Here is a 13,375-nt window from a genome sequence, read left to right as displayed (position 1 = left end):
AAAACTAATATGATTAAACTTCAGACTATTAGTTCTGGTTGTTTGAGGTTCGAACTTCGAAAGTGGATAGCCAATACACTCTCAACTCATCAGTTATCAATGAAGCAAGCACTTCAACAACTAAGCTCAGCTTTGTGTTGGTCAGTTTAGGGTCCAATTCTCACTATTAACCAGTTGCTTAGTATGCATATTATTAGGATATTGTCTGTTTATTAGTTCTTATAAAACACATATTAATGCTTTATTCTGCATGGCCATATTCTACGTCGTATTTTAAGTCTATTTTGCTGCTATGCAAAAAAAAAAAACGAGCAAAACGCGCCGGTGCGTTTGCCGACCCCAGCGGGTTAATCCTACCCAATACCTAAACTTAACAACTACCTTACTAACTATTAATAAGCAGTCATTACAAGATTATTGAGCCAAAAGTCATAGTTAATAGTAAGTTAATAGTGAGAATTGGACTCTAATCTAAAGTGTGACCAAATATCTTACTAAAATATATTAAAATGTAAATGAACTACCAATGAACTAATCAACATGTGCACACAGTGTGAGCATTTCCATCGCTTTTACAGTAGTGTTGAACAGCTTGCTTTTAAGACCAGGAATCCTGGCTCTCTTGATGCTTATGCATGCATCGCTGTGCTTGTCTTATTAACTAGTCAGCAGATATCAAAAGGTGTGAGTACAGATATGCAAACCAGTTTGCTTCCGACGCTTCTACTTTTTGGTGGTCCGATTGTAAGAATAAGAGGGGAGGAAGAAGGTGGAAAAACAGTGTCTCGTCTTGTTTTATCTGGACATTTCATTTTCAGAAACACGCAAGAAAACCTGAACCCTGAGGATGAGGTGGACGAATTTCTGGGCCGCGCCATTGATGCTCGGAGCATCGACCGGTTACGGTCCGAACACGTCAAGAAATTTCTGCTGACATTCCGAGAACCTGACCTGGAGAAGAAGGTATGGCTCTCATTTAGGTGACCAGCTTCAATGATAAGATAAACCTTAACACCACATCGCGATTCATTAGCTAATGCTAATCCGTTCCACACAATATTTTTGTTCCGTGGAATTTTGAAATTTTTTCAAAATATTAATACATTCTATAGTAGTATACTATAATATAGTATAGTATACTAATGTATACTATGATATAATAGTACAAAAAAGTAACGCTTATCACACCTGGCAAACTCCAAGAATGACATAAAAGCACTATAATAGTAACCAATATAACACACAGTATGCACTATATTTCAGGTCTTCTGAAGCTATATGAAGGCTTATTGTGAAGAACAGGCAAAAATGAACATTGTTTACATAGTTGTCCACTGGAAATCTTTATTAAACCTGTTTACCTGTTTATGATCGTGTTTTTATGCCTGATAAGCTTACACAATTGGTTTTCCGTGCTATATTGGACATAATAGTTGATAGTTGTCAGATCTACTGATTTAAATGCGTCATCAAACTAAAACGATCTAGCCGCCTTGAGGTTTTGTTATAAATTGTGTGACTTGTGACCGTTTAACAGATCATTAGTTAATGTTACTGGTAAAGTGTTTCTTCAATTGCATAGCAAAAATAAAGCAGAGAGCCAATCACAAGTGTATTATGTTAGTACTGTTGTGCAGGCGGCCTAAAAGTATTCAGCATAGCTCAAAGATGTGGCACGCTGCTAAGATGAATAGAGGCAATGAAATTCAAGGTCCAGGTTCGGAATGAGTCAGGAATTGACGTCTTTATGCTGCGCTGTGATTTAAGTCATTTTATGTTGTTACCTTCAAAGCATTAGTCACCACTGACATCCCTCACCTCAAAGACATGCCCAAACTTTTTGTGACTAGAAGACTCGGTTTCTTTGTGAAGATGGTGACGAAAGGGTAATGGAAAGGAAGTCTCGGATCCTCTGCATTTACGGTCTCTTCCTCCGTCTGCAGTCGCATACACATTTAGCAGGTTGTGTGCTGGTCCTCGTACTTCTAGCTCTGATTAGATGACTCTTTCAGAGACTTGCCTCCGGTTTGTAGTGGAGATAATTATTGCCTTTGTTGTCTTTCATTGTTCAGAATGTCTAAGCAATTATCCTTCATAATCTTTTCTGGAGAAATTCACTTGATGTTATTTTGTTAGATATTTTACATATCTACTGTTTTGTTATGTTGTTAAAAGAAATAAATTATTATTTTATTTAAAAAGGATGCATTACAGTAAAGACATTTATAATGTTTCCAAAGATTCATGTTTCAAATAAATGCCTTTTTTTAACGTTCTATTAATCAACATATCCTGAAAAAAATATACCACAGTTTCCACAAAAATATTAAGCTGAACAGCTGTTTTCAACATTAATCAAAATAAATGTTTCTTTATCAGCAAATCAGCATATTAGAATAATTTCTGAAGGATCATGTGACACTAGACTGTAGTGATGATTCTGAAAATCCAGCTTTGCCGTCACAAGAATACATTTAATTTAAAATTATATTAAAATTCAAAACAGCTATTTTAAATTGTAATAATATTTCACAATATTATTATTACTATGTTTTTGGTCAAACAAATGCACCCTTGGCGAGCATTAGAAAGTTATATTAAAAATGATTGCTGAACTCAAAAGTACTATTTTTTTTATTAAACCAAGCAATACTGCAACATTATCACACACTTTTTTAAATATTTAATATTTTTATTAAAAAGTTCCCTTTTTTTGTGGAAAACCTTAAACAATTTGGACATTTTTACTGTTGTGATTTCCAGGCCTGGATAATCTTAAAGTAAATTTTTCAAATTATACTCGTATACATATACACAAATTATACTCATAGTATTCATACACTCCCTTCGGTCAGTTCAACACCACTTTCACATGCCATTTAAACGTTTTTTTGTAACCCCGCTCTTTTTTCTCCTCTTTCCTCACCTTCTGTCAGTACTCCAAGCAGGTAGACGCCAGGTTCGGAGCATACGTAGCCTGCGCCTCCCTCGTCTTTTTATTCATCTGCTTCATTCAGATCGTCATTGTGCCGCAGTAAGTACACTTCAGTTAAAAACCTGATCCTGGAAAATGTTTTCTAAACCATTCAAACAAGCCACGGGCTTAGCGAAGGTTTTGTTTGAATTTGAATGGGAGTGTCACATACACAGAAGCTTTCATTCATTTTGACTTCGTAAAGGTGAAGACAGTTATTACCCGAGCAGCCAAAACATTCAAAGCAGGTCTCTCCTCCGTGTCAGACCCTATGTTAATTATGACATAAAATAATAATTATGTCTAAAATGACATACAGCTATTTTCTATTCACCTGGTTCCCTCACTATACCTGTGTGTTGTTGTTTTGCAGCTCCGGGCTGATGATTGGCTTCTATGTGGTGTGTCTGGTCCTCCTGATGGCCGTCATGTTCATCTCAGCCATTTACTCCTGTTTTGGGGTAAGTGAAATATTGGGATTGTACACATGAAATCTAGCCTATACAATGTTAATATGTAATATAAAGAAGTTCAGACATAATTAATGATAATAATACTATAGAATTTAACTATATAGATATAGTAAATGGTGATTTCAAATAATTATAATAGAAATGATAGAGGTCAAACTTAGAGCAACATGCCCTTTTTGTCCCTAAAATGCCGCAAAACACAAAAACAAGCCCTATAAAATAACACATCTCTTAACACATCCTTCACAGACCATATCCTAACACTCTCACAAACACATAATCGCTAAATCCAAGTGTTTATCAACCTTCTCCGCTAAAATAACCTGAGCGGGTTTGATTGATATTGGGCTTTTAGCTGCATAACTTTGAGCAGGTCTCCAGAGACAATGAGTCACACAGAACAAAGACAGACACAATAAAGCGCTGGCAGCTCATTTGTGCACACTGAAGTGGAACTGTCACTGCACTGCTCCATGGGCGGCTAGGGGCGGCACAGGTCTTTCCTTAGAGATGCTGTGGAATTAGATTCTGAACTTCCTGACCCGTAAAAAGTCTTTTCATACAAGCCTGAATCTCTGCGAACCCACAAGATCCCCACAAGGTCTTTTTTAATTAAAAAATATAGATTTCTTTTTTATTATTTCATTTATTAAAGTTGAATTTTCTGCAGTCATAACTTTATTCTTCAGTGTCACACAATCCTACAGAAATCATTGTAATATGCTGATTTGGTGCTCAATAAACTTTTATCATCATGTGCTGTTTTTTTTTTCTTTCTTTTTGTGGAAACCACCAATTTTTTTTCAAGTAGAAAGTTCAAAAAAGCAGCTCTTTGATTTAAAAAAAGAAAAAGAAAGAAAAAAAGTTGGTTTTCATCATGTGATGACAAATCGTTTTCAGATACTGTGGCGTTACTCTGATAAGCAACTTAATTCATGTTTTTTTCTCTATTGACAGTTTTTCCCTGTGCCTCTGCAAACTCTGTCTAAAAGGATTGTTCAGTCCAGACTAAACAGCACCCTGGTGGGAGTTTTCACAATCGTCCTGGTTTTTCTCTCCGCTTTCATTAACATTGTGAGTCCCACGAGTCTTAACCTCAAGATTCAAGGGCTTTAATGCCTTTGCTATTTAACCATACAGCAAAACTAACACTTAACCTGTCACAATACTGTATTTAAAGACTTACAGGACTAGAGGCACCAAACAGAATAGCAAAAATAGAAATCTTTAGTTTTTCAATCATGTATAGTGTTGATAATGGCACAGAAATCGCCTGCTTTTAAGTAATAAGCTTTTGACATTGAAAAGTTAGTTAAGTTAAATAATGTCACATGTAACATCTTTATCTGTCCTTTAGTTCACCTGCAGTACAGATGACCTGAAGACGTGTTTAGGACAGGAGTTTAACATCACCCCCAGAGATGTGAACGCTTGCCATGTCCGCAGCTCTTTCTTCAACTACTCTCTCTGGTCTCAGGACAGCCTCTGCAACAGCTCGTCACCCACCTGCAATTTCCCAGAGGTGCGGCACTGTTCTCAGATCAGTCCAGTTTTGTAACCGTAGCAATGAGCAGCTCGAAACCAGCTACAGTACCATGTTCCCAGAAAAACAGCTGGACATCTTTCATCTGGATTTTCCTGCAGTGATATGTCTTTGCATTTATTTTTCAAGGGTCTAATTTTAGGCACTGCTCTGAAATGTGTGTCTTTTGATCAATCATACTTGGGATAAGTTGGAGGGAAAGCAAAAGATTAATGTCTGAATGTTTTTCTCTTCTGCTGCAGTACTTCTCATCATGCGTGCTGCTCAGTTTACTGGCCTGCTCAGTGTTCCTACAGGTCAGCAGTATTGGTAAACTCTTCCTCATGCTCTTCATCGAGATCCTGTATGTGCTTATCATGGAGGTGCCTGAGGTCAGCCTTTTTGACAATGTGGACCTGCTGGTCATGGCCAATGCCATGTGAGTATCTTGATTTTAGCCAAGTAGCATATTTTCTTGGATCAGCATCCTTTCCATCATCATCATCCTCATCAAAATTATAAAGAATTATTTTATTTATTTTGCTGTATTTTAAATGGCAGTTTTTTTTTTTTTTTTTAAAGTATGGACGGTTGTCTCTTCCAAATTTAAGGGACTGCTAAATATTCAACAAAGTTGTATTATATAAGCTATCAATCAACAGTTTGGAGCTGGTGAGATTTTAATGTTTTTGAAATAAGTCTCTTGTGCTCACAAAGGCTGCATTTATTTGATCAAAAATACAGTATACTGTTATCTATTTGACTATACTGTTGATAAATTTTAATTTATTCCTGTGATGGCAAAGCTGAATTTTTAGCAGCCTAATGTCACATGATCCTTCAGAAATCATTCTAATATGCTGATGCTCAAGTAACATTTATTATTATCAATGGTGAAAACAGTTGTGCTATTACTGACTACTTGATCTTACTGACCCCAAACTTTTGAACAGTAGTGTAAGTAGGGACCAAGCACAGTATCAATATTTTTTCATTCAGAAAATTACTAATTCAGTCAGCTTTAGCCTACCACTACATAGACCCATGCTAACAAATCCACTGTTGATTGTCTGCTTGCTGATTCGGCTTACAGGTGAAACTCAAAAATTTGAATATTGTGCAAAAGTTCATTTAGTTCAGTAATTCAACTTCATTACATGCAAAGTGAGATATTTCAAGCCTTTATTTGTTATAATTTTGATGATTATGGCTTATGAAAACCAAAATGTGAATACTGTGAAAAGGTTTTCATAGCTGTAAGCCATAATCATCAAAATTGAAAGGCTTGAAATATCTCACTTTGCATGTAATGAGTCTATATAATATATTAGCTTCACCTTTTAAGTTGAATTACTGAACTAAATGAACTTTTGCACAATATTCACATTTGTCGAGTTTCACCTGTACATCAGTTCTACTGAGTCTATCTGAAAATAACATTTTGACTGTTGTGCTCCATCCTTCTGATACATTTGCTTTTTCTTTGTATTCACAGAGAGTATATTAATGGAACAAGGTAAGATAAAACCAGTCAAATAGAAACCCTAATCTGAAAGAAATATCAGTGAGCATGTTGTTTTCATTGCATGCCTATAAAGATTGCACAATAGGAGTAAATCAAATGTGTGAATATGTAGCTACATACTGTTGTGATGTGCTCTTTAGTGTGTAGTTGTTGACACTCAGTGCTGTGTGTGTTGTAGCTGTGTGACAGACATGCGGGTTCCTCTAAAGATCATGACTCCAGTAGTCATCACGGTGTTTGTGCTAGCGCTCTACCTTCATGCACAGCAGGTGGAGTCCACTGCCAGACTGGACTTTCTCTGGAAGTTACAGGTGTGTTTATCTGTGTACACTTTTGTAATTGGACAGAAAAGCTGTTTATTAAAAAATCGCTGTGCCTCCTGTTCCATCAAATCAATTTGTTGGATAAATTTTCCCTACTCTTGCTTCTTGTTCTTAATTATTTGCTGTAGCTTACACTACTGTTCAAAAGTTTGGCATCATTAAGATAAAAAAAGACTATTTTTATTCCCTAAGCATGTATTAGATTGATTAAAAGTAACAGTAAAGACTTTTACATTGTTGGCAAGCAGCACAACTGTTTACAGCTGTGATAATAATAAAAAAAATCCTTCTTGAGCAGCAAATCAGCATATTAAAATGATTTCTGAAGGATCATGTGACACTGAAGACTGGAGTAATGATGCTAAAAATCTAGCTTTTCCATCACAGGAATAAATTACTTTTTAAAATTTTGAATTCTAAGAAAATTTCACAATATTACTGGTTTTACTTTTGGTTTTACTTAATTATTCGATAAATGCAATGGTGAGCATAAAAGTCTTCTTTCAAAAAAATGTTTTGTCCATTTTGCCTTTTGAGTGTTCATAGATACAAATAGAGTCTGATGATGTGAATTCAGCATAGATTCGCCAAGTTATTTCAGTCACTTTGGTGCAACAAGAATGCAGTGTTTATCTAGTTATTCATCCTTATTTGTAGCATCATCCTCTATTTGTATTGTATTCACAGGCTACAGAGGAGAAGGAGGAGATGGAAGAACTTCAGGCCTACAACCGTCGGCTTCTCCACAACATCTTGCCCAAAGATGTAGCTGCGCACTTTCTGGCGCGCGAGCGGCGGAACGACGAGCTGTATTATCAGTCGTGCGAGTGTGTGGCTGTCATGTTTGCCTCCATCAGCAACTTCTCCGAGTTCTATGTGGAACTGGAGGCCAATAATGAAGGCGTCGAGTGCTTGAGACTGCTCAACGAGATCATCGCTGACTTTGATGAGGTACAGCAATTTTTGACCAACCTCAGGACTTTCAAGATGATTTTACACTACTTTAGAGTGTGATACTGTACATTTGACTAACTTACAAGTGTTTATTATTCTAAGCCTTATTTGAAAAAGCTGCAGTTGGTTGTGAAAAGCCTAATTCCCTTGAAAATTATTAATAAATACCATAAAAAATATGAATAAAAACAATCACAATTTAAGTGTGCGTGTATATATATATATATATATATATATATATATACAGTATACACACACACACACACACACACACACACACACACACACACACACACACACACACACACACACACACACACACACACACACACACACACATATATATTAATAAGATAGTAAAAACATAAAAAGTAGAAACAACCCTTGATTATTTTAACTAGGATTTTACTGTGTTTTAGTTCTTGCATTTTTGCATATTTGCATATTTACTTCGCAACAGTTGGTCTTTGTTTCAAATTCAAATTGTGTGTGTGAAACTGGACCTGCATCTTCAAATCTCCCTAAACTGTGTGCATTCTTAGAAATGTAGACGTTTATTATGCCTTCTCATTCCTACATGGAAGTCATAATTTTTTTTTCTCTTTGCTTGCAGATCATTAGTGAGGATCAGTTTCGTCAACTAGAAAAAATCAAAACCATTGGCAGCACCTACATGGCTGCGTCTGGGCTTAATGACTCCACTTATGATAAAGCAGGAAGGTCGCACATTCGCGCTCTAGCCGACTACGCCATGCGCCTCATGGACCAGATGAAGTACATCAATGAGCACTCTTTTAATAACTTCAAAATGAAGATCGGTAAGGATTTGGCTTAGCCACCCTTAAATGATTCCTTTAAATAACCAATACATTTTATCAATCAGCTTCCTAATGTGTATGTTTAATTTGTGTCATTTTATGAAAGTCCCCTTTCCCTTTAAATAAATGCTACATTCCTGTAGTATTTATAGTCTGTTAGTCAAAGACTTTTATAGAATGAACCATGATTTTACTGTTGTAAAATTAAAAAAGCATATTTTCCTGTAGGTCTTAACATGGGTCCCGTCGTGGCTGGTGTCATAGGGGCTCGTAAACCACAATATGACATCTGGGGGAATACTGTGAATGTAGCCAGCCGAATGGACAGCACTGGGGTACCTGAGAGAATACAGGTGAGATGTATTCTTGGTCTCTGTGACTGACCAGATCAAATAACTCTTAAGATATCCTATGTATACTACTATAGTGTCCGTATTGAAAATGTGCGATTCAGAATCTAAATGAAACTTTTGCTAGTTTAGTTTGGACTTGATTTTTTATTCCTTCAGGAATTGATTGGATCATTGGATCAATGTTGTTTGCTATTGGTCGATCTCATGTGAGTGACAGGTTATCCCGCCCTCTTGCCAGTAAGAGAAGAGATGATACTGCAAGGGGGAGGGGACGTTATTTTGATTAAAGATTACATGTGCACATGAAAAAAAAAAAAAAAAAGATGTGCATGGATGCATCATTTATAAAAATACTGCAATATTCCATAAAAAATAAGAATAGTCGATTTGGATTTCATGGTGACTTTAAACAAAGAAACGTGATGCGAAACGAATAACAAATATTTAATGTTGAGTGCTGCTGTTTTACATTTTTAATTGAAATATTCACTTACATTTTTATGAATAATATAATTTGAAATAAATATAATTGGTAAAGAATGTATTTTTGATAATAGTAAATGTTTTGTTTGTTTTTTAATGATTAAAAAATGCAAAACAGAAGCATTTTCACTAGTGGTCTTAAATATTTGGATGTGTAAATCTGTCAACTGTGCTTTACAAACTTTCAGTCCATCATAAATGCTTATGTGCTCTTCGTTTCTCTCTGTATCAGGTTACAACTGACCTCTACCAGGTTCTCAGCTCATACAACTACACACTGGAGTACAGAGGCGTTGTGAAGGTGAAGGGCAAAGGAGAAATGGCGACCTACTTCCTAAACGGAGGACCCAACAGCAGTTAACAGTCAGCGTCTGACATTCAGAACACTTTTGAGATGATATGGTGAGCAGACGCTTTGGTCCGGGCCAGCCAGGCTGTTGACGGGCATCCTCCTGGACCGATCACAATAGGATGCGTTTGGAAAGCCAGTCTAAGAGTGGCCTCTTTGCACACTGAGACTTCCGATAGGATTAACGGAGGGCTTTGCCCCCTTTATTTAAGGTATGGAACAGCTCAGAAAGACGTTCAACCTCAGAGACCAAAGAAACAAAGGAATCTCAAGGCATACAAAGCAGTTCTCCCTGTCTTCTATAATTCTTATATTGCTAAGAGAGGAGAGATGCACCTGGCTTTGGCTCTCTCAGGTGGCGGGACTGCGATCTTACGCCACCAACTGGTCCTGGCGGCTCCAAATCAAGACTGCATGAAAACACTGATGAATCATATACACATAAAACATGTGTTTTACAGGTATATTGGCTTCAGTGTATGTAAAGACTAAAGAGTTCTGTTCATACGGTCCTGTTGCGTGGCGATATCGCAATAGATAGAGATATCACAATGAGCTTATATATGGTAGAAGGCCATAGTGAGCACAGCAGCTTTACAAACCCTTTATGGTTCCCCGAACTTTGCTGCAGCGACTGTGGTTGTTACTGGTAAGGGAGCTAGTGTTGACAGTGTTACCTCTGAGCGATCTAGAGTTGAGAATGAAGCCCCGTTCACGCCGCCCGCAACTCGAAACGACCCAAAGCCATTAATTTTCAGTGCCGGGTTGTGGCCAGGTCCAACGACGCAAAGTCTTCATTTAGCAACTGTAGTTGAGAATCAGCTCGACTAAAGTTTGTCCTTGTAGTCCGCAATTTTGTGTTTTTTATGTATACCATGCGCAGGGACAGTATTAAATACTGATGCGTATTATATGAGAATTAAGTGTGTGTGAGCCTAGCGTTTGTGCAGATAAATGGCGATGATGTCAGCAAGGGATGAGATGGAACAAAAAAGAACCAGCGTGTAACAATGTAACGAGAAAGTTTCTGGTGGCATGAACGTGGCTTGAGACTTCAACTTTGTGTTCCAAACAAACTTAAATTCACAAAACTGCACACACACACACTTGTCTACACTGAAGACACCATTAAAGACAGAGGAAAATGGCCAAATGTGGCTGTTTTTGTATTTTTAACATTTTATATTTTGACTCTAAAAGCCAAACTGTCAGAGCTATTTTAGATGATATATTTTGTACATTAATATATTTCAATAATGTCTATAAACACCAATGTGTATTTAGATATTTATATATATAATGGAACGCTACAGGCCTGCACATTTGAACGGGAGGGAGAGGTAATTTGCTAATTATCAGTCACCCTTTTTTGTCGCTGTACCCATTTAAATAAAATCAGTAGCTAGCCTTGTAACCAAGTAAGGAGAATAGGTTTGGCCTTTCTCCAAAAAGGGTTTCTGTATCCTGTCAAGTGCACTACAATGTAATTATGAGTAGAAAATGGATTTGTAGGACACGAAATGACAAGTGAGTGTTTCAGAACAGCCACAGTCGTTTAAAGCTTGGCAAACACATCTGCAAATATTGATTTTAGCCTTGTGTTTATGGTGCGTGAGACAAGTTTGGATCCTTTGGGGATGTTTCCGTTATGCCACAAATATTCACCATTTATGCACTGCAGCTCGACCAGCATTCCCTTCCCTCTCAGTGTGATGGTACGACCCAATGAATGTCCATTTTCTCCAATGAGGCCTTTGTATGTGAAGAATTTGAGTTTGTACACAAACATATAGGGTAGTCCATAAACAATTTTTTTTTTTTTTTTTTTTGTAAGATCTTAAGTCCATACAAGGGTTTTGATAATGTGTTAGGAAAAATCTGCATTTCCTTGAAAGTGTTATGAAACCGTTAACTATATTTGGTCCTGTTCTAGTTTCTCACAACTTGGACTCAGCTGGGCTTCCAGAGTCACTTCAGTCTTTATTTCCCACAAGAAAATCAGTGCCACTTTCTTGCCAGCAAATTTAAAATAACATATATGGTTGAATGTTTTTGTATTTAATGTCATCGTGATACATGTATAGTATGGCCTTTAAATTACGATGCGGGTGCCATATGAATTCTTAAGTTAAAGGTGAAGTGTGTAGTTTTTCCACAGTTAGCAGCACCAAACTGGATTGGACACGCCCCAATGTGTGCCATTGGTTAAACAATAAGTTAGTCCCACCCGTAAACTCACGCCATTGGTTGAGCCAGTGTTGCCGTTTTCGGGATTCTCACAGCGTTTTGACAACGCAACAGAAGAGAGTTTTAATCTTATCACAGAATTTAACTTCTGAATGGCTTACTTATAGGTATTATCTCTGCATATTGGGTGGAGTGAATATTTTAACATAAATTACAAACTTCAGCTTTAATTCACTTGTGTTTGCCATCCAAATGAAAGCACTGAGATAAGAGATGTCAAGTAAATACCACATTTCTGTCCTGCTGAGTACTGGCATTTACTATTCCAGTGAAGCTTCATCTTGGGTTGCTTATGCCATGTCAAAACTCAATGCTGTATTGTTTTTTTTTTTTACATCCAATTAAACTATTATAACATTAAACTCATTCTGAAACCACATAGTTATGATTATTACAATGATTATGTTTGCAAAGCAGCACTCTATTGAAATGTAGGGCCTTGCCCTTGAGTAGTGTCTATTATTTATTTTCTCTGTGGAATTTTTTGTTTTGTTGGTCCACTCAACTCAAAAGACAGACTCCCGTATAATAGAGAAGTAAATGGAAGGTGACATGAACTTTTTAAAAAGTTCTTAAAGTTCTTAAACATTGAAATTGTAACCGACGATTTGTTACCTGACATCATTATAATATTTGCATACTAAATTGAGTTTGGCCCTTTCTTTTGACATCTAATTTCAGATGATTGTGGACGTCAGACGGTTGTTATGCTAAAGGTAAAGTGGCACCATGCCTAAACTTTAACATAATAATTTTCTGCCTCGTGCCAATCCATATTGTGACCTTATTAAAGTTTTGTGTGTGTGTGTGTGTGAGAATATGCGAGACTTCCGATTTATTAGCCGCTAGAAGACAGAATAACTGAATACATCAAGTGCAGTAAACAGTATTTTGTTTGCACTACAAGCGTTTTTATATAAGGCAATACATTAATTAAAACATTATGGCTATCAAGCAGCATAACGAGCTATTTACAGCAAAAAAATAACTGGAAGATATATGGCACCGGAAGCCAGACGCATTAAAATTAATTGCTTCCGCGCTTAATTTACCTGAAAAATAAAGCGGATTGTATCACTGTTTTTGGACAAAAATAACATTAAGGATGTCACATTAAATGCCCAGATGGTGGCAGCAGTGCGCTTTAAATGCCCATCTAGAAGCCAAACAATTAATTCCAGCTTTACTTGCCTTCAATGTCAATGTGCCAAAATGAAAACGTGTGCAGCTCATTGTACAGGTTAGCACAATGCTTTAACCTCATTATGTTTGTTGTATAACAATCTGCACCTTTGTTTTTTCCTTATTTTTGAACCTCAAATACAGAGCTGTTTTCAGAGCATAGACAAAACGT

At 36.7% G+C, this 13,375-nt stretch overlaps 1 protein-coding gene across 1 annotated transcript in view; it reads left to right on the top strand.

The window, feature by feature from the left end:
* Nucleotides 1-12,397, top strand: part of adcy5 (adenylate cyclase 5) — an 81,029-nt gene extending 68,632 nt beyond the window's left edge. The window contains exons 10-21 of the mRNA XM_079618120.1: nt 819-963; nt 2,937-3,034; nt 3,348-3,435; nt 4,405-4,521; nt 4,805-4,969; nt 5,233-5,408; nt 6,465-6,485; nt 6,673-6,805; nt 7,505-7,768; nt 8,385-8,589; nt 8,818-8,942; nt 9,658-12,397. Of these exons, the coding sequence (XP_079474246.1) occupies nt 819-963; nt 2,937-3,034; nt 3,348-3,435; nt 4,405-4,521; nt 4,805-4,969; nt 5,233-5,408; nt 6,465-6,485; nt 6,673-6,805; nt 7,505-7,768; nt 8,385-8,589; nt 8,818-8,942; nt 9,658-9,786 (1,666 nt within the window). The 3' untranslated portion in view covers nt 9,787-12,397. The remainder of the gene's footprint in view (nt 1-818; nt 964-2,936; nt 3,035-3,347; nt 3,436-4,404; nt 4,522-4,804; nt 4,970-5,232; nt 5,409-6,464; nt 6,486-6,672; nt 6,806-7,504; nt 7,769-8,384; nt 8,590-8,817; nt 8,943-9,657) is intronic.
* The last annotated feature ends 978 nt before the right edge of the window (nt 12,398-13,375 follow it).

The sequence above is a fragment of the Phoxinus phoxinus genome (genome assembly GCF_949152265.1).
Source record: "Phoxinus phoxinus genome assembly, chromosome: 7".
Classification (NCBI taxonomy): Eukaryota; Metazoa; Chordata; class Actinopteri; order Cypriniformes; family Leuciscidae; genus Phoxinus; species Phoxinus phoxinus.
The sequence above is the reverse complement of the archived record's forward strand: the minus strand, read 5'-3'. Positions and strand labels throughout refer to the sequence as shown.